Source organism: Protopterus annectens, chromosome 1.part2, assembly GCF_019279795.1.
Source record: "Protopterus annectens isolate FY-2018-M chromosome 1.part2, PAN1.0, whole genome shotgun sequence".
Taxonomy (NCBI): domain Eukaryota; kingdom Metazoa; phylum Chordata; order Ceratodontiformes; family Protopteridae; genus Protopterus; species Protopterus annectens.
In genome coordinates this window covers 408488164-408516079 of record NC_056727.1, presented here as the reverse complement: position 1 = coordinate 408516079, position 27916 = coordinate 408488164, and the positions used below count along the sequence as shown (strand labels likewise).

The following is a 27916-nucleotide window of genomic DNA, read 5'->3' as shown; positions in this document are numbered from 1 at the left end:
CTATATAAACTGGATGCTAATGCAGTCTAAGGCCATGGCTACAGTGCAGCAATAAAAAATGTCCCCATGTAACAAAAGAAATGCTAGAGCAAAGATTGAATTACAGGAGTCAAGCACCCTGCTGAGATCTGCCAGTCAATGAAATTACCAAGTCAAATTACCCTCAGGACTTTGACAGCTAGGGAAGCTAGGTGTTGCGGGGGAGGGTTGAAGTAAAAGAACTGGAATTCATTGTCTCACAAATTAGTGCCATTTAAACTAAATTAGAAAAAAGGCAGCAGTAAACAGCACTTTGTGTGTGTTCTGTGACATTTCCACTGTTTCAGTTTTAAGCAGTCATTCAACAGCAAGGAATGTTACTTTAACTGTTCTATTTTACTCAGAACTTTGTATGCATGCAACATCTATGAAATGACAAGAGCTTCATGCAAATGGAGGCCTGCATGATGTAACATTTCTGAGCAAAACAATGACTTGTGGGATACAGAGTGGCAACCTGATTTATCCAAACCACGTCAATATGCTGTACTCCAGGTGGTCAGAGTCTGTAATTACATATAAAAATATTTAAAATCCTGTAAATAATCCCAGAGTGCTGTTAAAGTGCAGGAAACATCATGCCATGATGTTTTAAACATGTTTTTTGAGTCTGTGGGTGCGGTACTCCTTTAAAAACTTTCATTTTGTGGCTCACTGCAGTTGCTGGCCCCTACTGTAAATCTGATCTGGGACACTCCTCCCAGTCCAGTGTCATTAGCTCATTCTACCCAATACAGAGAGAACATTTGAGAAGGCCATCCCACAGTTTCCTAACCTTGGATTATATTCTGCTTCTCCTTTCTCCCTTTCCTTTACAAAAAAAAAACATTTGCTAGCATATCCCTGTGTTCTGCTTCTTAGCTGATAAAAAATGCCAAAAAATATACTTAACTGTAACAAAGCTTGTTTCCTGCCTTCCCTGTAACTAGTCTAGTCCAGATTTGCTATATCCAAGACTGTTTGCAAGCTTCTGAGCCCCCCCAAGCCTTTCTGTGTTGGAGGGAAGACTTCTAGCTCATCCGTGAGAATGGTAAGCATTAGGTAAGCCTATCTGCCACAAAAGGAGCGGTTTCTGGCCCAGAAATTGTAGTTTATTAGCTGTTTGGGCAATTTTTCCATCTCTTTCAACTTTCTGGTTTAAAAGCTCAAATTTGTGTTCATTTCCCACCTTTCCTGCAACCAGTCTAGTTCAAATACAGATTTGCTCTATCCAGGGCTATTTGCAAACTTCTGAGTGGTGCCAATGTCTGCTCTTCAATTCTTTGCCTTAGATCTGCTAGTTCTCTCCTCTCATCCACTTTTACTAGCTTATTAGTCTAGCACTTTACCAGACTTCTTGTAGCAATTGTTGTAGCACACAAAAGTGCTAGCAGCACTAAACATTCTACAAGGAAACAGCTCCAGTACTTCTTATTAATGTCCACCCCTCCAGGCATGTCTAAAAGGTTAGTTCCATGTACTTTCACTTATCAACCTGGTGAACTTGGGCATCCTGAGGCAATGTAGCAACTGCCTCATGTACACTGACAACCCTCTCCTCTTACCTTCCAACACTCAAGACTTCCGAGACATGCACTTATATATCCAAATTGGAAGCCACGCGCTCTCCAGCCAAGACCAAAGAGCTGGTCAAGAGGAGAAGGTCAACACTTGCATCATACCACATGGAACACACAGCTCTCCAGAACACACACCAACACTGCCTTGACATAAAAACACAAACCCACACACTTACCATCATGGAGGCTCTCAGTAAACATTTACCCAAACAGCAGAGACCTCCACCACAACACAACACTAATCACGAGACACATAACTCTCCTAAACAGTGTACCACTCAACCAAAGTCCCTAAGGCAAAACTGCATGCTAAACATACTAGTCATAGGTGACTCGATAGTGAGGCACACTGATGTCCCACTCACTAGGTTGAATAAGGAGAATGTAACAGTCAGCTGCCTGTCAGGCACCAGGATCTGCCACATAACATACGCACTCAGGTCCCTCAACAACAGGTACAAATATGACTCTGTCATTGTACATGTGGGTATGAATGTCCTGAGAAGTACCTCCCTGGACTACATGAAAAGCGACATAGAGGAGCTCTCAGAATATGTAGCCCAGGCGGGTATGACCCTAACCTTGAGCAGCATCCTACCATCACCCAGAATGATACCACAGTATAAGCAGAAAATGATTGATTTCAACAATTGGCTAAGTTTCTGGTGTCATTCTAAGGGGATCCAGCATCTGTCTGCCTGTATTCATGATTGACAGACCAAGATGCTTTACTAGAGATGGCCTGCATCTGTCACCCCTGGGCTTCCGGATACTGGCTAAGGCTCTTACCACCCCTATAGTGCCTTTTTAAGCAATTCTCCAAAGGCCAAATTACCACCGTAACAGCCACAAACAAATGCAATCTGAGGGTCATGCTGCTCAGTGCTATAAGTCTAAATCTCAAAATGCACTCACTTGAAGTACTCCTTAAACTGGAAAACATTGACATTTGTGCCATAACAGAGACCTGGTTTAAGGCAGCAGAAAGCACCCCTACACTACCAGGCTATAACTCATTCCACACCTTTCGGCCCCAGAACTTGGACCAAAGCTCCAAAGGCGCTGGTGTTTCCATATTCATAAAGGATGCGCAAACCTACAGACTGGTAGACCAACATAATGCACCTGAGATACTTCAGGTGCAGCCATCATTGAGTACGACAGTGATTCAGGTCATAACATTGAGTAAGACAATGATCCAGGTCATAGCCTGCTATAGGTCCCCAACCATGTCCCAAGACTCACACTCCACATTCCTAAGCACCCTGGAGAATATTAGGGTCCAACCTAACACTCTCATACTGGGTGACTTCAACTACCCCTCTATTAACTGGGAGAACTACTCATGTACCAATACACTTGCCCAACATTTCCTGGAATTCATTAATTTCAATGCCCTGGACCAGCTCGTTCTTACTCCCACTAGAGGTAGCAACCTCCTTGACCTGGTCATTACTAACATGGGGGACCATTACTCTGCACCAATAGTCAACTCTCCCTGGTTAGATCCAACCACAAACTAATCACCTTGTAAATCCACATCCCTCCCACCACCCACGCAAAAGGTAACCACCATGAAAAACTTCTCCAAAGCTAACTTTGGGCTCCTAAAAAAAAAAAAAAAAAAAAAAAAAAAAAGGTGGCTAACTTCATGGCACCCATGCAAATGGAGATCAGTTGTATGACTGTAGAATCATACACCAATGCACTGTATGAACACGTACACAAATGCATGGATCTCGCCATACCCAATAGAACCAAGACACCCCCTCCAAAAAAAGGAAGCCAATCGGGTGGTCCTCTGTCATAAACAAACTCTACAACAGGAGGAGGAAACTGATGCGGAATAAGGTGAAGTCCAAAGACTGGAAAAACTCCCTTATCAGCCTCAACAAAAAGTTGAGATCTCTCATCAAATCCTCTAAAGCTAGCTATGAAAACAGAATTGCAGCAGATAGTAAAGACAACCACAAGGCCTTCTATAGTTATGTAAAGACTCTCCACAGCAATACCCAGATTTGCTCTGAGCTACTGCACAATGGTACCACCCATACCGAGCCAACAGATACTGCCAATATACTGGCCGACAGATTCAGTGCCAACTTTACCCCCCCCCCCAAGGGACCAGTCACAATACCAGTAGATTGCCAGACACCCAGTATTACTGCTGCACAGGTTAAAACACCACTGTCCAAGGCCAAAAATACAGCTTCTATGGGACCTGACAATATCCCTGCATGTGCTCTACATGAACTACAGAGTGGACTGGCACCTCACCTGTGTGCCCTGTTCAATCACAGCCTCACCGCAGGCTTTGTCACTACCAAATGGCACACTGCTACAGTCATCCCTCTCCACAAAGGAGGAGTGACTACAGACCCTGGGAACTATCTCCCAGTTAGCCTGATGAGTCTGATATGCAAAGCTATGGAACACATCATCATGGACCTAATAAACAAGGATATAGGGAATCTCCAAACTCTGGATCCCACACAGTTTGGTTTTGTGAAGGGTAAATCATGCTTGCTCAACTTGGTTGACTTCTTTGTCACCTGAGCTGTGGATGAAGGCAAGGTGGTTCATACAGCCTACCTTGAACTGGCCAAGGCCTTTGATACCATTGCCCAACTTGGGAATCACAGAAAAACTCACTAAGCTAGGCATCAACCCCTATATCACAAGGTGGGTTGCAAACTGGCTCACAGCTAGAAACAAAAGTGTGAAAGTAGCAGACTCCAAGTCAGACTGCCGACCAGTCATGAGTGGAGTCCCACAGGGTTCGGTCCTGGGTCCTCTCCTGTTTGGTATCTCCTTCGCTTAAGTCCAGGCCAACACGAAGGGACTCTGGCTGACAAAGTTCGCAGATGACTGCAAGTTGGGAGCCATTATTAACTCCCCAAGTGATGTTGACATCCTACAGAAAGGCCTCACTGAGACCAACAACTAGTGTCGGAACCATGGCCTTAAGCTCAATGCCAAAAAATGTGTCATCATCCCCTTTGGGAAAAACACGGTTCTCATGAATTACCACATCGATGGTAGTCCACTGAACACAGAAGGAGTTATAAGAGATCTGGGAACACAGGTTGACAGCAACCTCTCCTTTGACCACCACATCGCCACTGTGGTCAGAAAGCCCTTCTATGTGGTACATCTCATTACTAAGGGCTTTGCACCCAGGAAGAAAGAGGTCATTGTCTCCCTTGACTCTTCCCTCATTAGGCCAATCATTGAGTACAATGCCCCAATTGGCATGTACCTCACTAAACATTTGCAACAACTGGAGAGGCCGCAAAAGTACCTCACAAAGAGGATCCTAGGCCTTAACCATTTGTCCTATATGGACAGACTCAAAAAACTCCAACCATTCTCTATCTCATATCACCTACTTGGAGGGGATCTCTGCTTGACTTACAAAGTCATGTCTGACCCAGCTCTGTTAGAAATGCTACATCTAAAGAAATCCCACTCCCTCACATTACCACAATGAATAGAACATGCTGGAGGGACAGGTTCATAACCCAAAGACTGCTTGTGCTATGGAACAGACTTCCCATACATGTCAAGCAGAGCACCTCACTGGCCCTCTTCAAGAAAAATCTTGATGAGTGGATGGGAAATAGAAAATTCACCCCAGGGATCACTCCAGTGGCTTTTCTCGATAAAGGTACTGGGAACTAAGGTTGGGTGGCACGATGCCAGGGTAATCCTATGGGCTAGGTTTGTAAAGGCTCCAAGGCCATTAGCCTAGTGCACACGTATGAACCTATGAACCTAAAAGTAAATGCCTTGTGGATGAATTAGGATTCTGCATTGTCATGTTAACGGATACTAAAATTTAGTATAAAAGAAGTTAATTTGCTTTACTTTTTTGTCTGATGAAGCAGTGGTGAAAACTGCGAAAGCGCTAACTTTTAATAAAACCTGTGGATTTTACAACTGCTGAGCCTTGCCTTTCTGCCTGTTACTAGTTGTGGTTTTGCTTGGAATTTTGTTTGGGTCAGCTGCTGGAATACACTCACTACCTTTGGGTTTTCTTGCTGCTTGAAAATAAAAACCACCCATTCAAATCAATAAAATATAATGAGAAAAAAGGGGTTACAGAATCTCAAGACAATGAAACATCCAGACTACTGCGGATACTGATTCAGAATAAAATAGCCAACAGTTTGTGCCAGTATTTAATCCTGTGCATAATTTTCATGTACTTGTAACTTATGTAGTGAGTTTGCAAGAACCTGAGTAGTTGCATGGCAACTCAGTTAGCTATCAAAACCAATTTTATCTCACTTGTTCATGCACAGCAAAAAAAGCAGTTTCACTCCCTGCTGCAAACAGTGTTTTCTTGACCTCTGACCAGGTTTCACAGCTTAAACACAGTCCAGGTTTCTGCTACAAGGTATCCCACAGCTAAAGAACAGTGTACAAAATGAGCTGTTGAAGAGTAATCTGACAGAAGTGGGGGAAAAAAAAAGATGATTCCTCCCACCACTAGCAAAAAATAAAAACATACCGATTCTCTCCATACATATTACATTTCCACTTGTCATGTGGTTTTGGTCATGGATTAAAAGGGGCTGCAATGAACCAGCTCATTTTCATGATTACCAGTCAACTATTAAATAATGCATCTAAACGTGTAGTCCAAGACAAGTAATAAAAGGTATACATACACAACATCAGACAAATTCCAAAATACCAAGTCGCCATGAAAATTTTCAGTGTAACCTCACCTTCAAAACAAATTTGCTTGATGCCATTCCTGCAATTACTCACGTACCCTACAATAAAAAACAGCATACTTTTAGACAGAATATACACAATGCATTCTACAGCAGAGACACATTTTTCACAGAACAGTTCGTAAGAACTTTAAGATTCACTATTACAATTAGAAAATTCTCCACTGAGATGCATAAAAGAGCTTGTATGAGAATTTAAACAGTCCTCCAAAAGGACACTCTAGCCTAGCTTATAAGACCGTCACTATGATGTATCAGGTGCCAGATGGTCATAACAGAACAGCTCGAAGTCCAAGGTAAAAAAATTTCAAAGGTGAGGTGGCCACAGCTTGATGACAGATACCTCCTCCAAGATCGGCTACTTCAACAATTAAACAAGATTAACATGCTTTAATTTTGACCTAGAAGCTTGATTGTTTGGTCAGATACACTCAAATGCAACACACTTGTGTGTGCTAAAGTTCCTCCCAGAGGAGGCCAGCTTTTAATGGCGGATTTATTCCCTTCATATCCAATACACAGCATGCTGTCCATTTCTGAAACCTAACTGTAAAGAAAAAAACAAACACTTTGCTGCTATCCAGCCTACACATCACACCTGAGGTACTATATTTTTGTTTTAGGAAACATCTCAGCTAGCATTATGATAAAATTACAGCTTCCAAATAACTTGGGAAAAAAACAGTTAAGTCACTCCCAATTGATAAAAGAACCTCTTCCTATCATAAATCTATATCACCCATGTCTACACTCAAATACATGTATGCACACATACATATACACATACAAATACATACATAGTTAAGTCACTCCAACTGATAAAAGTACCTCTTCCAATTATAAATCTATATCGCTCATGTCTACACACATATACATGTATGCACATATACATATACACACACACACATATATATCTGCAAAACCCATTTAACAAAGAATTTGAACAAATAAAAAAATTCAATAACTATAGGAAAAAACAGATGAGGCAGGAATGTGTTTTAGCGCTTTCGTTCTTTATTGTGCAAGAACTTCATCAGAAACTAAATAAAAAGTAGTGCAAACAATATACAAACAGTAAGCAACAGCCATAAAACTGGAAATAACCTATGGAGCCCTGTGAATAAAATTATTATTAGTGTCACTAGAAAATAAAATACAATGGGAGGGGCCCAAGTCAGCCAGCGCAACACACTTCAAATACAAATTTTCATTTAACCCTGGGGCAGCCTCTGCATTCAGCAAGAGCTGCCACTTTAATTCTCTCAGTTCTAAAAAAATGTTACGCGTCTCCAAAGAAGACATTAAGCTGCTCAAGTACTAAAAACTTAAATGAGGTGAAGTCTTTACATGAAACACTATGTTTTGCCAAAGTGTTATTCATATCTCTGTGTCTCAGTGCTCCTAGATGCTCCTTCACTCTGATAATTTTCTGTAAGTATTAAAATGATTCGCAGGCGGAGCACACACCTACATATACTACATTGCAACTGTGGCATTTAAAATATTTAAATGAAACTTTGTAGTTACAATGTTTAAAAATGTATTCTATGCCCTTGTAGACAGATTTGCAAACAATGCAGTTGTTACAGGAGAACACACCTAGTGGAAGAGTAGGGTCAAGTAAAATTTCAGTGAAGAAAGGAGTGCCATTCCTTTCAAAGGACTGCTTTAATATCTTAGACCTTTTATAAGCAAATGTCGGCCTTTCACCTAGAGATGAAACAATATCTCTATTGGAAGTTACAATGTCCCAGTTCTTGTTGACAATGCTTTTGATAGCAGTCATATCTCTACAAACAGGCACCGGAAAACTTAATGTCATTTCAAGCTGAAAACAGAATTTAATGATATTAGAGTGTCTGGCTAAGCATTATGCTGCAGAGAGTGAGTCAATTAACTTATCTGGGTAATTTCTATTCAGAAACATAGCTTTAGCCCCGGAGAGTCTTGCAGGAAGGTGCTATCTTCACTTACTAATCTTGATAACCTGATATACTGTCCCTTAACATTCCTCTTCATAAAGGCTGGGTGTTGGCTAGAGAAATCTATGAAGTTGTTGTGATAAGTTTCCTTGCGAAATACATTGGATATATTCACGTGCTCACAGGTTTTTTGTATAGTGTAGTGTGCCTGTGGTGGCATCCAGCAGGATATGTGTGTGTGTGTGTCTAAGATGTTACAGTGCCAAACCCAGAAATGACAAATCTGAGGAAGCCAATACTTTGTCATGCTGTTTACAAATGCAGTGAGTTAATCTGTACCCCCGCCAAAAAAAAAAAAATTATATATCAATCAATCATCGATACATCTTCTGTACAACGTGACATACTGAAAGCCAGAACGATGTCTTAAGGAATGTAGTTCCCAAGCTGCCAGCACTAAATAAGCATAGGCTGGGCCCATCTTTGATGCCACAGCTACCCTTTTTACCTGTTGAAAATTTCTGCCAATGAAATGGAAAATTTATTTTGGAGTACTGTAGCAATAAGGTGACAAATCATTCCAGTCTTAATATCTGAGAAGGGGGTGTGTCTAGAAAGAAACTGATTGACTAGAATAATCCCTTCTCTGTGTGGGATGCTGGTTTACAACTCTTCAATATCTAGTCTTACCAGTTTGAAACACATTGTCACTGAGCAAAAAGAGTTTGTGTAAAACAGCCCACAAATCTCTAAGGAAATAAGGGGTCCTCTGAACTATTGGATTTAATACACTGTCCACATATTCCAGAATTCTCTGTTTTTGTACATTTATTGGAGATAATGAGACAAAAATGGGGGGGGGTGCATTTTTCTGTGGTTTTGGAATCCTTGCTTAATGATAGAGGACCGACTGAGAAATGCAGTTGATTATAAATGTTCAAGAACAGAGCAATGAGAGTATCAAGGTTTGTGGGTAAGACAAGTGTGGCTTGAGAATATAATGCCAAAACCTTTATATATTCTGCAGGTTTCAATATTAGAGGGTACAAGTGTTATGCAAGTGTAGAAAGGTTAGGGTAGGCTTACATGAGGGTGTGGTTGTAGTCTAGCGTACATGTGTCTGTGTGTCCAAGCTGTCCAGATTAGTGCTAGTGTTATGGATTTTTGAAAAGTAAGGCGCAAGGTTAAGGGTAGGAGCAAGTACAAAATTGTTAGTTTGCAGGTATTATCAAGGTGGAGTGCGGGAGGGGTGAAGAAATGAAATAAATATGATGGGGATTTGAACAATTATAAGAAAGTTAATGCTTGTATATCATTTATGATCAATGGTCAGTATATTTGCCTTGAAAGGAGGAAGGGCAAACAATAAAAGGAACAAACAAATGTAGGTTCTATTTTAGTGACTTCTACATCTAAAGTGATTCTTCTGATTTGGATTCTGGTGACACATGTTCAAACAGGACAAAAAGCAATAATGTTTCTACTATAATAAATCTCCCGAACATAATTTGTTTGCAAGAATAGGCAGTAGAAGGAAGTGAAGGGAAGAAATCAAACACTCTACCAGATAAAGACAAAAGATTTCAGAATGGTCTACCAAACAATGTGAATTGCTCAGAGTTAAATAAATGTAGTTGTTAACCCAACAGTGTTAGAACAGGATGAGATTTTACTGTTGATAAAGGTGTAAAGTTTGTTCCCAGCAATGTGGTATCTGAAATATAAACAGCACAAGATTTAAAATATTTTTGCAGAACTTTCAACCTCAGAAAGTGGTTTCATGATAGAGAGTTGGATTATAGGTTCATAGGTTCATACTAGGCTATCTGCCCGAGGGCATTTACAAGCCTAGCCCATAGTTTTGTGGCTTACACCACCCCTTTAGTATGGGGAACTATACCCATTATTTTGCTGTGCCTCTGTCGAGCAGTGACACTGAGGTAATCCCTGGGGTATATCTGCGATCTCCCATCCATTGGTCAAGATTTCTCTTGAACAAGGCCAGCGAGGTGCTCTGCCTCACATATACCGGGATTTTATTCCACAGCATAGGGAGTCTTTGGGTGATGAATCTATCCCTCCAGCACGTCCTATTAATAGCCGTGTCGAGGTTTAAGTCTCCCGCCCTTGTGGCTCTGACGGATCTAGATTTTTGAGGTGAAGCATATTCATCAAATCTGGGTTTGACATGGCCTTGTATGTTAGGCAAAGGTCACCTCTGAGCAAGCGGTGGCGACTGAATAGAGCTGGAGTTCTTTCAGTCGGGCAGCATAGGACAGATGTTTGAGACCCTTTATCCTTTTGGTGAGGAACTTTTGTGGCCTCTCCAGCTGCTGCAAGTGTCGGGTTAGATACATTCCGAATGAGGCATTGTACTCAATCATTGGTCTGATGAGTGATGAGTATAGGGAGACTATGACCTCCCTTGATCTAGATGAGAATCCTTCATGATAAGGTGGGCAATGTAAGGTCTTCCTAACTACTTTTTTACATGGGTGTTGAATGACAGACTACTATCAACCTGGGTCCCCAGGTCCCTGATAACTTCTTCTGTGCTCAGTGGATTGCCACCCATTTGGTAGCTAGGGGTAACCTTGTTTTTCCCGAAGGGTATGACTATGCATTTTTTGGCATTTAACTTTAGGCCATGGCTCTGGCACCAGTTATCCATTTCTGTGAGACCCTTCTGAAGGATATCTGTGTCAGATGTGTTTTCTACTATGGCGCCCAGTTTGCAGTCATCTGCAAACTTTGTCAGCCATAACCCTCCTGTGTTTGCTTGTACTTCGGAAAAGTAGATGCCAAACAAGAGTGGGCCCAGGACTGAGCCCTGTGGTACATCACTTGTGACAGGCTTTGAGTCTGACATGGCGCCAGCAACTCTGACCCTGTGGGTTCTGTCACTCAGCCAGTTTGCAACCCATCTTGTGATGTATGGGTTAACATTTAAGCTGATGAGTTTTTCAATGATACCCAAGTGGGGTATTGTATCGAAGGCCTTCGCCAGATCGAGGTAGGCTGTATGGACTGCCTTTCCCTCATCAATGGCTTTGATGACTGTTTTGAAAAAGTCAACCAAGTTTAGAAGGCATGATCTGCCTTTGACAAAGCCAAACTGGGATGGATCCAAAGTCTGCAAATTCCCTATGTCTTTATTTATGAGGTCCATTATGATCCTCTCCATGGTTTTGCAGATAAGGCTTGTCAAGCTAATGGGCCGGTAATTTCCGGTTATTTAATATTAACGTGGTTCCTTTTAAGATTTCAACTTCCACAGCATCCTGTGGTAAATAGTTTGAAAGGCTGGTACTAAAGCATTTTAGTTATGATTTATTCAAAGGCTCATTAGATAACAACATGGGCAGGTTTTGTCCCTAAATATGCTGACCTACTTTTTTTTTTTTCGATGAAACGAAAATAGATTTTTGGACAGTTTGGTAATGTGGAAACCATTTCTAGATGACTGATGGATAATACAGAACAGTGACCCAGTTAGGATTAAACCGTTTTTGTAACTATCTAAATTATTTTAAGTTTGGAATAAGTTTCAGTACCCTTGCAGAACTATTTAATACTAAATTTCTTGGATGTTCAGATAAACTATAGCATGGCTCAGTGTGTACAGAAAACCATTTTCCAAGAATGCTAATCTATTTTCTGAGAGTTGCCATCCTAGACATGTGATTAAGAACATCCCCAAGACTCAAGTTTTGAAACTTGGCTGGATATGTGATGCAGAGGAAAGTTATGCTCATATGGTGAATGATCTGAGTTATAGGTTCTTGAGTTGTGGCCATGATATTCAACAGGTCCAACAGAGCAAGAGGTTAAGAATTAATCACATCTACAGGAAGGTACCCAACAGTCAACTCAATATCAGAACAAACAGTGCACTTCAAAGGTTAGTCTACAACGAAGTTTAAAGATTCAGAGTAAACGTTGTTGTCATTTAGGACCACACACATGTAGCCTAAATGAAATTTCATGCATCAGCTCCTTCTTGATATTACAAACGGAAAGTAAAACACACACAACTAACATATACAATCCTACTCCCGGTATAAAAAAAAAAAAAAAAAGAGCAGAAAATTTTTCCAACACTTGAATACAGAATAAATATACCCTCCCAAAGTTATAACAACTGCCCCATTTAAGTAAAAGGCACATTGCAGATAGGACATTGCCAAGTTGTCTGTCTAATGTTGCACTTGATAGGGATAAAATAAATAAATATTGCACTTATGTGGAATTTTGTGTGTGGAATTTTGTGTGTGTATATTATACAACAGACTAAGTATTTGTGAAAAGAAAGAACTGGCAATGTCCAGTTTTCTGAGACTTAAGCCGGAGTTCAGAAGTCAGTCCACTGTCGATAAACTGTTGTTGAATCTGGTAGTCCTGCAGCGGATGCTGCCATCTTCTACCCAGTACCAGATGCTCAAACAGTCCGTGCGCTGGGTCCGTAATGTCTTCTATTATTTTGGTGTGTCTTCTATTATTTTGGTGGCCCTTCTGATACTTCTTGCATAGTAAAGTTGCATCGATGGAAGACCAGTACCAGTTACCTTCTCTGCGATCCTTGCCAGTCTCAGTAATGCCTTACTTTCTGTATCTGTACAACTTCCAAACCACACTGTGAAGCTACTGGTGAGGATACGATCAATAGCACCTCTATAGAAGGTGGAGAGGATACGAGTCAGGAGCTTAGCTTTCTTCAGCCTTCTCAAAATATAGAGGCATTGGTGTGTTTTCTTGACCAACTGGCTGGTGTTTCTCGACCACGAAAGATCCTTTGATATGTGTACGCTAAGGAATTTTGTAAACTTAACCCTCTGTACACTCTCACCATTGATCATAAGCACTGGATGGTTTGTTTTCTTTTTCTTGAAGTCAATGATAATCTATTTGGTCTTGCTTACATTCAGGTCAGGGTTGTTCTCCTCACACCAACTGATCAGAGATGCCACTTCCTCTTTGTATGCCCTTTCGTCCTCCTTACTGATGATCCCCATGACTGTGGTATCAGCAAACTTGATGATATGGTTGGACTCTTGTTTTGCATAGCAGCTGTGGGTCGAGATGGTAAACTCATCCCTGTGGAACCCCAGTATTAAATTTTGATACCAAAACAAAAGTAAATTGCATCCAGCCATGGTGGACAAGGTTCTAATACTTTATTTAAAAATACCAAAACTTAAGTGCTTTCACAGTCTTTATGACTGCTTCCTCAGACAACGTTAAACAACTGAAGCACATTCTTTATACAGTTAAAAATCAATTAACCAGTAATTGATAGCAGTTAGGCATTTAAAGTGCCCCTTACACTTCGCTACTAAAAAACATCTAATACTTAATTTACGACCTTATTTAATAAAAACCTTTTTTTAAATATATATTCACATTTGTTTACACATTTTAAAGTACTGTGTGTATGTTAGTTAATGTCTGAGTGCTCTAGCTTTTAAGAATGGTTTTAGTGATACTATTTCATTTATACCTGGTGGTGTATCTGCACTGAGTTTAATGATTCACCTCTGCTCAGCTACTTCAGTTCTATTCCTAACATCACCTCTTCGCATCCCTTCTCTGATGAGTTCTAGAACAAAGAATTTAAAAGTATGGTCTCTCCCTTCTACCTCAACATGCTTGGCCAATGCACTGTTCTCCTTAACATTAATGATGTCTCTATTGTGTTCTAATATATGGTTCTTAAACATTGTTGGTCTTCCCTATATAGAAGACCATACATCACATGCAGAATCTAAAATACACAATATTCTTGGTTTGACAGTCAACATAGCAATTTGCATGAATTACTGTCCGACTGTATGTATGTGTAAAAGTAGTGCAAGAAGATATAAATTTGCATGCTGCACAATTTCTGCACATGTAAGTCCCTAGTCTGGAAGATGCAATAGGTGGCCAAATTGTTTGTGTTTTATAACACAACTGTTGTTTAAGACATTTTTTATATTTAAAGGAGAACAGTGAGGTGTCCTCCAACACTTCTTTAAGTTCATCTACTGCTGTCAAGATGTTCCAATTCTTCCTGAACACCTCACAAAACACATTGTCAGTGGAAAATGAAATTGGGAATGTAATCTTCCCATTGCCTGATCTATTCATATCTGATGCAGAACTCGCCTGCTGTGCAAAATAGGTTTGCCCTCTGTTCCCCCTTTCTTTCAATGATTCTTCTATACATTTATCCAATTCCTTCCTAGAATATCCTCTTTCTAAAAATTCTTCCCTGAGATTATCCAGAGCTGCTATTAACTGTGTTACATTGTTATGCGGTCTCATAGTTCAAGATCTGACCCTTTATGACATTTCTATTAATGTGGTTGGGGTGCATACTTCTTCTATGGAGTATGGCATTCCTCCTGGTGGGTTTCTTATACAAACTAGTTTCCAGAATTCTGGCCGCTGATTTGACTGTAACATCAAACTAAAACAATGAGCGAGAAGGTCACTGAAAAAACAAACAATCAGTAAAAACAAAATGAAAACTCCAGCAAAGCTAGAACTACCACTGAGTGACCTCCCAAACCTCTTGAATCAGAGGCACATGGGATATATGCAAATGATCCTTATTAACATCAGGTGTTTCAGCTAATTGGTGATTCTGAATGCCCATGACTTGTTTCATCGTTTTAACGGACAATTTCAGGTCAATAAAGCCAAACCCCAGTAGCTGTGGATTGGCATATTTTGGCCTTGTTATGACCCCCACTAGCTGTGGATATGCATATTTCGGCCTTGTTATGACCTCATTAGCACAGCACAAGCAGAGTGACCTCATCATTACAGCACTTGGCTTTATTGGCCTGAAATTGTCCATTAAAACGACAAAACGAGTCATGGGCATTCAGAATCGCCAATTAGCTGAACACCTGATGTTCATAAGGATCATTTGCAAACATCCCATGTTCCTCTGAAACAAGAGGTTTGGGAGGTCACTCAGTGGAAGTTCTAGCTTTGCTGGAGTTTTCATTTTGTTTTTACTGACTGTAACATCAAGAAAATCCATACTCTCTCAGGAGAAATTACATGTAAACTTTAGGAACGTAGTGGTGGTATGTAAATATCCCAAAATGTCTTCTAGCTGTTGTTCAGAGCCTCTCACAGAAGGAAAATATCATCCATAAAACGAGTGTGTCATTGCAAATGTTGGTTATATTCGCTGTTTTGTAAAAGGTCAGTTAACAGTGAACCAAGGCAAGATTGGCATAGCTATTGGCACAAGCCATGCCCATAGCTACACCTATCTTTTGCACATAATACTGATCTCTGAAGAGAAAGACATTTTCTAGAATGATGTCCAGTAAGTTACAAATCAAATTATTTTTGCATTCAGTGTAGGCCCTTTTAGTACCTAGTTGTCTGATATTGTCTATGCCCCAGTCATTCGGGATAACTGTGAATAATGATGCTACATCTAAGGTCAGAAAATAATATTCACTCATCAATCCCTCAGTCTTGCAAGAACAATTGTCATGGACAAAGAGCTCTACATAACAAGAATGGATCAGTTGCTCAGTGACCATTACACATATGTAAGAATTAATGGGGCAGAGTTGAAAGCTATTATTGATAGAGTGTCCTTTTTGATTTTTGACTTACTTATAACAGGCATGATCTCAAAAGACTTATTCAATTATTTTGCGACAGAAGCTCCACTTGTACCTATTGTATATGACTACCTAAGGTGCATAAGGATGCCATGAATCCGCCAATGAGAGCTATAGTCACGAGTAAGGGGTGGGTGACAGAGGCATTATCCATTTATGTTGAGAAATGCTTACATCTTGTGCTAGATACTTAAGATCATATATTAAGAGACTACAATGTTTTTACAAAATTGTTCTTGCAAGACTGAGGGATTGATGAGTGAATATTATTTTCTGACCTTAGATGTAGCATTATTATTCACAGTTATCCCGAATGACTGGGGCATAGACAATATCAGACAACTAGGTACTAAAAGGGCCTACACTGATTTGTAACTTATTGGACATCATTCTAGAAAACAATGTCTTTGTCTTCAGAGATCAGTATTATGCGCAAAAGATAGGCATAGCTATGGGCATGGATTCTGCCAATAGCTACGCCAATCTTGTCTTGGTTCACTGGGAACTGACATGTTTACAAAACAGCAAATATAACCAACATTTGCCGTGGTACACTCATTTTGTGGATGATATTTTCCTTCTATGGGGAGGCTCTGAACAACAGCTACAAGACTTACATACCACCACTACATTCCTAAAGTTTATATGTAATTTCTCCCGAGACCATATAGATTTTCTTGATGTTACAGTCGATAAATCAGAGGCCAGAATATTGGAAACTAGTTTGTATAAGAAGCCCACCAGGAGGAATGCCATACTCCACAGACGAAGTATGTACCCCAACCACATTAATAGAAATGTCATGAAGGGTCATATCTTGAGAACTATTGAGACTGCACAGCAATGAAACACAGTTAATAGCAGCTCTGGATAATCTCAGGGACGAATTTCTAGAGAGAGGGTATTCTAAGAAGGAACTGGATAAATATATAGAAGAATCATTGAAAGAAAGGGGGAACAGAGGGCAAGCCTATTTTGCACAGCAGGCGAGTTCTGCATCAGACATGAATAGATCAGGCAATGGGAAGATTACATTCCCAATTTCATTTTCCACTGACAATGTGTTTTGTGAGGTGTTCAGGAAGAACTGGAACATCTTGACAGCAGTAGATGAACTTAAAGTGTTGGAGGACACCCCACTGTTCTCCTTTAACTGTTGTTACATTTTTATTTTTATGTTATAAAAACACAAACAATTCAGCCACTTATTGTATCTTCCAGACTAGGGACTTTGTGCAGAAATTGTGCAGTATGCCTCCTTTATACTTCTCCCAGTATATTTCCTCTTGCTTCCATTTCCCATTTGTGGAAATTGCACTGCTTTGTAAAGCTTTAAGTTTGTATACACCTTGTCCAGGATACAGTAGATATAAAAAAAGTGTATATACCCCTGTTAAAATGCCAGGTTTTTGTGATATAAAAAATGAGACCACAATAAATCATTTCAAAACTTTTCCCACCTTTAATGTAACCTATAACATGTACAATTCAATTGAAAAACAAAAATCTGTTAGGGGAAAAAATATAAAAAATTAAAAATGTACAATAAGCTGGTTGCATACGTGTGCACACCCTTAAACTTATACTTTGTTGAAGCACCTTTTAATTTAAATTACACATTCAGTCTTCTTGGGTAGGAGTCTATCAGCAGGACACATCTTTACTTGGCAATATTTGCCACTCTTCCTTGCAAAAGTGCTCCAAATCTGTCAGATTGCGAGGGTATCTCCTGTGCACAGCCCTCTTCAGGTCACCACACAGATTTTCTATTGGATTTAGGTCTGGGCTTTGGCTGGGCCATTCCAAAACTTTAATTTTCTTCAGGTGAAGCCATTCTTTTGTTGATTTGGATGCATGCATGGTGTCATTGTTGTGTTGATCGACCTCTGTGTAGTAACAGAGACCTGGTCCAAGGCTCCATAGAGCACTCCAGCGCTACCAGACTACATTGCATATCTTATCTTTCAGCCCCTAAACCTGGACCGATGCCCTAAAGGAGGTGTGGACTGAAGCCCCAAAGGCAGTGGTGTATCCATATTCATAAAGGATACGTACACCTTCAGATTGGTTGCCCAACATATTGCATCAGAGATACTACAGGTACAACTAACACTGGATAAAACTGCAATCCAGATTGTAGCCTGCTACAGATCCCCCACAACGTCCCAAGACTCCCACTCCACATTTCTGAATACTCTGGAAAGCATTAAGGTTGAAACCAATACCCTTATACTGGGAGACTTACTACCCCTCCATTAGCTGGGAAAATTACTCCTGGTCCAACTCATTTGCCCAACGATTTCTGGAATTTATTAAATTCCACCAACTCATTCTCACCCCTACCAGAGGTAGAAACTTTCTCGATCCGATCATTACAAACATGGGGGATCGCTGTTCTGCACCAGTAATCAACTCCTTCCTGGTTAGATCTGACCACAATTTAATCAGTTGATTTCCAAATCCCACCCTCACCCCCCGTTAAGGAAACAGTGAAAAGCTTCTCCAAAGACAATTTTGAGCTTCTAGACAGAAGTGTCAAACTTGACGTCATCTATGCAAACTGGGAAAGGATGTATGGCCGCTGAATCATACACCAAAGCACTGTACAAGCATTTACACAACTGCATGGATCAGGCCATACCAAACAGAACCAAGATCCTGTCCTCCTAAAAAAAAAAGAAAGAAAGCCAATCTTGTGGTCCCCTGCCATTAACAAACTCTACAACAGAAGAAAAATGCTGTTGCAGAAAAGGGCAAAGTTCCAAGACTGGAAAACTTCCCTCGTAAGTCTCAGCAAAAAACTGAGATCCCTCATCAAATCCTCCAAAGCTAGTTATGAAAATAAAATTGCAACAGATAATAAAGATAAACACAAAGCATTCTTTAGTTATGTCAAGAATTTGCATAACAATACGCAGAGGTGCTCTGAGCTACTGCACAACGGCACCACTTATACTGAACCAACAGATATTGCCAGTATCTTGGCGGATAGGTTTAGTGCAAACTTTACCCCTCCCTTCACCCCCTAAAGGGCCCATCCCATTACCAGAGGAATGCCAAATCCCTAATATTACTGCTGCACAGATAGAAGCCACACTATCCAAAGCCAAAAATACAGCTTCCATGAGACCTGATAATATACCTGGCTGTGTTCTACATGAATTACAAAGGGAACTGGCACCACACCCGAGTGCCCTGTTCAACCACAGCCTCACTTAAGGCTTTGTTCCCACTGAATGGCACACCGCTATAGTCATTCCACTCCACAAAGAGGGAGTGACTACTGACCCAGGAAACTAGCGCTCCATCAGCCTGACGAGCCTGATCTGTAAGACCATGGAGCGCATCATTATGGACCTCAAACAGGGATATAGGGAACCTTCAAACCCTGGACACCTCACAGTTTGGGTTTGTGAAGGGCAGATCATGTCTGCTCACCCTGATAAGACTTCTTTGAATCTGTCACCAGAGCAGTCGATGAAGGCAAGGTAGTCCATACAGCCTACCTCGATCTGGACAAGGCCTTTGACACCATCCCCCACTCAGGGATCATTGACAGACTCACTAACCTCAGAATTAACCCCTACATCATAAGATGGGTTGCCAACTGGCTCACGGACAGAACCTACATGGTGAAAGTAGCGGACTCCAAATCCAACTACCAGGCAGTCACAAGTGGAGTCCCACAGGGATCTGTCCTGGGTCCTCTCCTGTTTGGCATCTAATTCTCTGAAGTCCAAGCCAACACCAAAGGACTCTGGTTGACCAAATTCGCAGATGCCTGCAAACTGGGAGCTATTATGGATTCTCAAGCTGACATAGACATCCTACAAAAAGGCCTCACAGACACCAACGACTGGTGCCAGATCCATGGTCTTAAGCTCAATGCTAAAAAAAAAATGCATCATCATCCCCTTCAGAAAAAAACGGTGCCCACAAACTACCACATCGATGGTAGCCTTCTCAACTCCCAAAGTGGTGATAAGAAATTTACGGACACAAGTAGATATCAACCTCTCCTTCGACAACCATGTTGCCACTGTAGTTTGCAAGTCCTATGTGGCACACCTCATTACAAAAGGTTTCTCATCCAGAAAGAAAAAAGTCATAATCCCTCTCTACTCATACCTCACTATTATAGAGTACAATGCCCCATTTGGCATGTACCTCACTAGACACCTGAAGCAACTGGAGAGGCCACAAAAATTCCTCACAAATAGTATCCTAGGATTCAAACACATGCCCTATACAGACAGACTCAAAAAACTCCAGCTATACCACGTCTCATATCACCAACTTAGAGGCAATCTCTACCTGGCATACAAAGCCATGTCCGACCTAGTGTTGCTAGACATGCTTCATCTGAAAAAGTCTCAATCCCTCCACACCACATGCTCCAAAGACCTCAACCTCATCACCACATTAAACAGAACCTGCTGGAGGGACAGGTTCCCAACCCAGAGACTTCCCATACTCTAGAATAAACTCCCCATTCATGTCAAGCAGAGCATTTCACTAGCCCTCTTCCAGAATAATCTTGACGAGTGGATGGGTAACAGGAAATTCACCCCGGGATCACTTCAACAGCATTGCTCAATAGGGGCACAAGGAACTAACATCTGGCAACAGGATGACTGACTGGGAATATTCTTGGGCTAGGCTTGTGTTGGCTCCAGGGCCATTAGCCTAGTACTCACCTATGAAAGGTGAAATTCCTCATCTTTAGCTTTCTAGCAGACACCTGAATATTTTGGGCCCAAAGTGACTGGTATTTGGAACTGTTCATAATTCCCTCCACCTTGACTAAAGCCCCAGTTCCAGATGAAAAAAGGAACCCCAAAGCATGATACTGCCACCACCATTATTCACCGTGGGGATGGTGTTCTTTTGATGATGTGAAATGTTGTTTTTGCACCAAACGTACCTTTTGGAATTGTGGCCAAAAAGTTCAACCTTGGTCTCATCAGACCATAACACATTTTCCCACATGCTTTTGGGATATGATGTATTGTTTTACACATTTTAGCTGGGACTGCAGGATTTTCTGTGTAAGAAAAGGCTCCTGTCTTGCAACCCTACCCCATAGTCCAGACATATGTAGAATACAGGAAATTGTCACATGTAGTACACAACCAGTACTTGCCAGAAATTCCTGCAGCTCCTTCAGTGTTGCTGTAGGTCTCTTGGCAGCCTCCCTGACCAGTTTTCATCTAGTCCTTTCATCAATTTTGGAGGGACATCCAGTTCTTTGCAACGTCACTGTTGACCCATATTTTCTTCACTTTTTGATGACTGTCTTCACTGTGTTCCATGGTATAGTAATGCTGTGGAAATGTTTTTGTACCCTTCTCCTGACTGATACCTTTCAACAATGAGATCCCTTAGATGCTTTGCAAGATCTCTGCGAACATGGCTTTTGCTGTAGCAGGCAACTGAGTAAATGTCAGGAAAATCCTCCTAGGACAGCTGAACTTTATTTGGGGTTACAGTCTCTCTAATTGATGGCAAGTGTGTACCTAAGAAGACTGAATGTATAATTAAATCAAAAGGTGGTTCAACAAAGTATTAGTTTAAGGGTGTGCACACTTATGCAACCAGCTTATTGTACTTTTTATATTTTTCCTCCAACAGATTTGTTTTTCAATTAAATTGTACAGATTATAGGTCACATTAAAGGTGGGAAAAGTTTTGAAATGATTTATTGTGGTCTCATTTTTTTTTTTATATACATCACAAAAGCCTGGCATTTTAACAAGGGTGTGTACACTTTTTACATCCACTGCATTATCACCCCTTGTGGGAACGTCCACATACTAATGGTAGTATGGTAATACTTCTTTCAGATCTGTCTTATTAAAGTCCCCTGTTACCACATGTACAAAGTCAGGATTTTTTGCTGTGCAGCTCACAGATATGATTTTTATTTAGAGCCTCGGTGGTATTAGCACTGGGTGGGATATACACTGCTGTTACACTGACCCGATTTTGCTCCCCGGGCAAGTAAAATGGTCTACATCTGACGGACAGAAACCAAGTTCTCACAGCAGTTTGATAGTAAGATTTTACAGTTATTGCACCATCTTTGTTGACATAGATGCAGATGCCTCCTCCCTGGCCTTTCCACACAGCGTTTGGTTTCCATCTGCACGAAATAGCATGATACTCGAAGATAAACTGCACTATCATTTATCATGTCTGGCAGCCACATCTCAGTAAACAAAATTAAACAAGTATTGCTCACCTTGCTCTTCGTTCATCTCGCTATCGTAATCTCACATTAACCAGTAGAACTGTTGGTAGTGCAGGCGTGTAAGGTTTGCTTTTTTAGCTTAACAACAATACCTGCTCTTGCACTTTGATATCTTTTCCTCATTTTCCTTGTCCAGCATGTTCCAAAACCTCCTTCTACCAGTTTCAGGCATGTTAGCATGTGTAGAGTTAAAATACTTAGCTGTTGTGACTCAGAGTAGTAGTCCCCACATACTCCGCAGACTTCAAGACATCAATCCGGCAATATGAAGATGTTGACTGTTTAATTTCTAGTAACTTCTGTCTGCTGTAACTTATTGTACCTTCAACTGGAAGTGCAGAAACTTATTTCTTAGAGTTTTTTTGTGCAAAAGAATACAAAATATGCGTATCTCTAAAACGAGCCAACAATGCCACTGCCTCACAGGGTGCCACCATTTTTTTTTTTTTTAATGCAACCTTCAGCAAAATTTACATTTAATGGAATTTAGACAGAGTTATACCAGGACTGGTTACTTCTAATGCATAGTTAAACCAATTACTCAATTCTAAGAAGTAGAGGTGGTTAGTTTAAGTGGAGAATTATATTCTTCTAGAGAGAAGGACCATGATTAAAATTATCTGTAATTCTTTTAATTGCTATTTTAACATTATGTTTGTGACAGAAATCGATAAAAAAACATATTTGAATTTGAAATTAAGTCTTGATGAATACTGATGAATGATGTTTACTGTTGCAATATTTTTATCAGACTGAAAAACTGTATTATATTGAGAAAGTTGTAAGGAGCAATGAAAATAGTTTTTGGTGAATAAACATGCTGTACATGGATTCACTTTACATGCTCGATGTTTTCAAAATTCATATGGCCGAGACCACATAATCAACATTTTAAAACATTGAGCATGTTAAGCGGAGATCTCCATATAGCACAGAATGGGAAATTTTCCCTTTTCTTCACTGTAGTGCAATCTCGGAGTTGGTATATTTAAATACTGGGGTGTGTGGAGGGTGCAGGGGCCTGCAAAAACGTCTTGGAAAATTTTGCGTTGTTTTTCTTTTTGTTTTACATGTTCAGTGTTTTAAAACATCAATTTATATGGTCTCGGCATATGAATTTTGACATTTTAAAACGTCAAGCATGTAAAGTGAATCCATTTTAAACATATCCAGCACATGGTTGTGAAGATTCTTTGATTTAATACAAAATGCTGGGCATACACACATTTACATATCAATAATTTATAACAGACAAATAGGGTGGCCTAATGGTTAAGGTGTTTGCCTTACAAACACAAGGTGCAGGGTTTGAATCTCACAAGTGATAATTGGCTAGGCTTAAAATGGCTTGCAACGGCAGTTAGCTTAGTACTAACCTATGTAACATAATAGCAATATAACTACTCCCCAGATAACTGAAAATTATGAACATATTAAGCCTTGGCTCTATCTTAATGATGGCATTTACTGCAGGGGGGGGAATTGAAGGTTGCATCTGCTTTATGTTGCAACTATTTCATCACAGTGTAGCTCTGTGTGGTAATAGAAGACAAAATGCATTGCATGTTGTGTTGTTGACGTTTCCTGAATCTTGTCTTTTTTTCACTGCATTATCCTGCTGTGTAGCTTCTGGATCTGCATTCATAAGGAGGCTACCGATCAGACTATGTTTTTGGAGTCACCTACAATGCAACAGCAAGCTGTTAGCTTTACTAAAATGTAACACAACAAGCCTCTTGAGGATCAGGTATTGGAAATGTTGCTTTAGCCGATTATATAACTAGCTCCAAAATGTTCTAGGTCCGGGCATGGCCAATGTTACATGCTTCTATCTTTTTTTTTTTTGAAGATGTGTTAAAGGTGTCCTCTGCCATCCAGTATCTCCAACAAGGTAAAAAATCAACTTACTCCTGTCAATCACACTTTCATTCTGCACAGATACTGCTAATATTTGCTGTTCAGTGACTAAGGTACTTATCTATTAGCTGTCTGACATATTTATCCATATATATGTGTGTGTATGTATATATTTGGCCAACAAAGAATGTATTTTAAATGCCACTGATCTGCCAATTGTATGCACTATGTGCACTGCTAGTGTGGTAGACAACGATAGTTATATTGAATCTATTTACAAAACACAAAATAGCAGCTGAAGTTGACCTGTCACAAAAATCATCTAAACGGTTATGTCCAGTAGGAAAAGATGCCTCTGTGCACACAAATGATGAGTGCAGTATATGCCACCAAATGCCAAAGGTATACCACTAACTCTGTAAAAAGACCTTCATAATGGAATGCACTCAAGATACATATCTGAGAATCTGACACGTTACTAGACATTTTCCTCCATTACATGCAAGAACATTTCAAATATGATGGATGCAAATACCAGAGATCTTCCTACAGTGTCACCAGTTGTCCTCTGATAGACATGTGCATCCAAAACCAGTGTTGTGTACATTTGAGTCTCCAATGGAATGAACCACCCACAGCTAATAAGGGAAGCAATGAGAGTTCAGCACAAGAAGTAGTTTTCCCCTCATTTTTTTTAAATAAATGCTATACCTAACTCCCTCTTCTAGACCACAGAGAAAGGTTGCGTTTTATTTATCTTGTGCATCCTGCCTACCCAAGCTTTATTTGTTATCTTGTGCACCCTGCCTACTCTTATGATGAATGCAAAGTTGCTGGCTCCTTCCAGGTTTCTGACAAGTAGCATCTTTGCTACAATGTCTCTGAAAACATTGCTGCATTACAAAGATTCCACATCATCAGCAGTATTAACATTTGGATATATACAGCTTCTTAGCTGGTATTTACTACAAAGGTGGTTCTTCTTACAAATGTTTCTGGAGTTGCTTAAACTTTAGTGTTGCAACACAATATTGGCTTATGCTAAGAGACACTTTTGCTTAATGAATTGCAATTTGTCTGCAAGCAGCTACATTAAGGATAATGTCCTTTCACTCATTTGCAATTTTTTTCAGGATCCATATACATGAGTCTGTAGTGTACAGACATAAAACATACACATGCTTGTTTGCTACCGCCGTGCATTTCACTGCCAAGTCTTGAACCCAGGACCCTGTCCACTATAGTGAGAGAAACATACCACTATGGCAAATCAGCTGTTTATGTATAACACAGATATTAATACACATCTATATTTTATATATACAGATGAAAAAAATTCTTGTAGTAAGAGGCAATCGTTTTCCAGCCTTAGGCTAGCAAAAGGTACTACATTTATTATATAACCAGATTTTAGTGGTTTTGCAAAATTATATACTGGATCATGTGAAGTGCAAGAGAAACACTGTAAGGTTGTGTACTAAAAAAAAACTAAAAAAAAAAAATAAGTTTGAAAAAAATGAAAAAAAAAAATAAATGAAAAAAATTCTTAACACACATTACACGCAATTGCAAAGGCTGCTCTCGTCTTGTCAAAAAATCTGTCTAAGGAATGTTTTCAATGAATCCTATGGAATGAAACAAACACACAAGAATCACACAGACAGAAGAATCATGCTTGAACTATTTTTTTTGATCAATGCTTGAATATAACTTTTGCTTGAACTTGCACTAACTTATGGTAACTAGGGAGGGTGGATTATGAGTACATGTTATTCTGATTCTGGGGCTTTTTTTTGGTAAGTTTTGGAATTTTTAGTTTGGTTTTGTTTTGTATACATGCGTATTTTGACGGATTTGTGGGTGAATCAATTTGATTTCTAGCATCACTAGCAACTCTTCTTAGTAGTGGAACTGCGTGCTGTGGCAGCGATTTGCCGAACTGCTTTGCCGAACTGTGTGTGAAGTGGCATCTGTTGTCCTCCCTTGTCTCCCCACCCCTAAGGCAGTCCCTGCAATCAGTTGCAGCTCAATGCCCACTTAGCACTACTTGCAGCAGCAATCAGCTTGGTTTTGACGACGACTGCGCCATGACATTCTGAACAGTTCCTTATGCCTCAGCTGCTGCTGCTGCTGCTTGTGTAGTGTGGGTGAGTGTTGTGATGTGGTGTTCGGCAAAAAGTTTTCCACCCTTAAGAAAAAAACATGAAGCCACAGGGAAAGCTGGTACTTCGTGAGCAATGAAGTTGCTGTCTGAGACTACTTACAAACAGGGAAAAAAAACTGCAGACAGGCTCTATTAGAACTTCAAAGTAACCAAGGTAAAAAATATATAGCTGTTAATTCATGCCACTTAACTGTATTAATTTTGTCAGTCAATTATTCTAGTATTTAAACGTGACCCTGATATATAGTTCATCATTTTGACCCATTTCTGAAGGCAGGTGGACAACTATAGCAAAAGGTATGATACCACCATTCAAGATTATTAAAAAAGAACGACTACAGGCAGTACTTTACAAACTAAACAAACTTGTCTGGATAGCATAGTTACATACCAACGTAAAACAGATACATATACTTTGAAAATTAACTAACCTGCAGCAAAACGCACGCTCCCGTAATAGTTACACTATATAATCATCAAAACGTAACAAGTTATTTTGCACCCACTTCCTAAGTTTTAGTACATAGACATTGCTTTTCAAACTGAACCGCCCTGCCACCGTCTACGTCGAACTTACGTCTTACGCAACCTGCGGAAGTGCAAGACCGGTGTTCTTACGCAAGCGGTGTCAGGCTTCAAGGAGAGAGAAAGCTAGACCGGTAAGTGTTGGAAATGTATATCGTTAACTAATTAGGTAATGGTTTGAGGAGCAAATTTATTACGCCTAAAATAACGGGGGACAGATTTTAAGTTTTGCTCTTATGAACTTATTTGCTAGAATAGTAGGAGTTGTGCTAGCATGCATTTTCTGATGGATATGAAGCCTGAAACTGAATTGTGTTTTAATTATTTGGCCGTTTCAGTCCTCGGTGATTTGTAGTAAAAGCACAAATTTTGAGAAACAAACCGAAACTATGATGTAAAAATGGGGACATTTGAGAGGTGTGACTCTTGCAGAGGCTTTTTTTTACGTTACACTGATGTGTTATACTTTTCCATAGCACAATATGTGCTAAAGCTAGTATAAACAGTAATACGTCACCTGCCAAAGCATTACTCTCAATATGTATAGTGTTCCGTTATGAAGCCTTATACTTTTTATTTTGATTAATCTGAGACAAGTTATATATCGTGTCATATTGTAATTGTCTCGCAAGAACTATGAATTTGTCTGTTTTTTTTAATTATTTTGTGTACATATTAATTGTATGTTATGTGGAGCTTTTTTCCCCGGGCCACCGCTGAAAAAGGACTACTCAACTCAGTTGGATTTACACGGGCAACATATGTAAAATAAAGAAAGAAATAAGTGGGGCTCCGTTATTTTTAAACAGGGTATTGACATGCTCTTAGGACTGCGGTGGTGGTACTGCGGTAGCGTTGTCGCCTCACAGTAAAACGTTGTCCTGTTCGATTCTCAGCTAGAGCGTCTTCTGTGTGGAGACATGCGTGAATGGGTGGCGTACCTTCGTTGAAGGTTGTGCGTCAGGGCTGGCAACTCGGCGCGTAAAAAACCATTGCCAATCATTAGCGGACATGGAGTTCCGCTGTGGCGACCCCTAACCGAGAAAAGCCGAAAGACACAACAACATTCGCGTGCTCTTAGGAGTATTTCACTCAAGACTTGGCTCAAAATGGTATGGCAGTAAAGTGAAAACACAAACTTGGCAGTAACAAGAGATATTAAAAAATAAGAACGAAAGACTTGTATGTTAATAAATACGATATTAAAGCAGTAATAGAGAACAGCTG

The 27916-nt window shown here is 40.1% G+C and overlaps 1 protein-coding gene across 1 annotated transcript in view; it reads right to left on the bottom strand.

Annotated features, from left to right (window-relative positions):
- LOC122792362 (SLX4 interacting protein) overlaps positions 1–26716 on the bottom strand; it is a 604472-nt gene extending 577756 nt beyond the window's left edge. Inside the window, exons 1-2 of the mRNA XM_044060152.1 lie at positions 26596–26716; positions 6332–6379 (exon numbers count right to left, since the gene is read on the bottom strand). Of these exons, the coding sequence (XP_043916087.1) occupies positions 6332–6358 (27 nt within the window). The 5' untranslated portion in view covers positions 6359–6379; positions 26596–26716. The remainder of the gene's footprint in view (positions 1–6331; positions 6380–26595) is intronic.
- Between the last annotated feature and the right edge of the window lie 1200 nt (positions 26717–27916).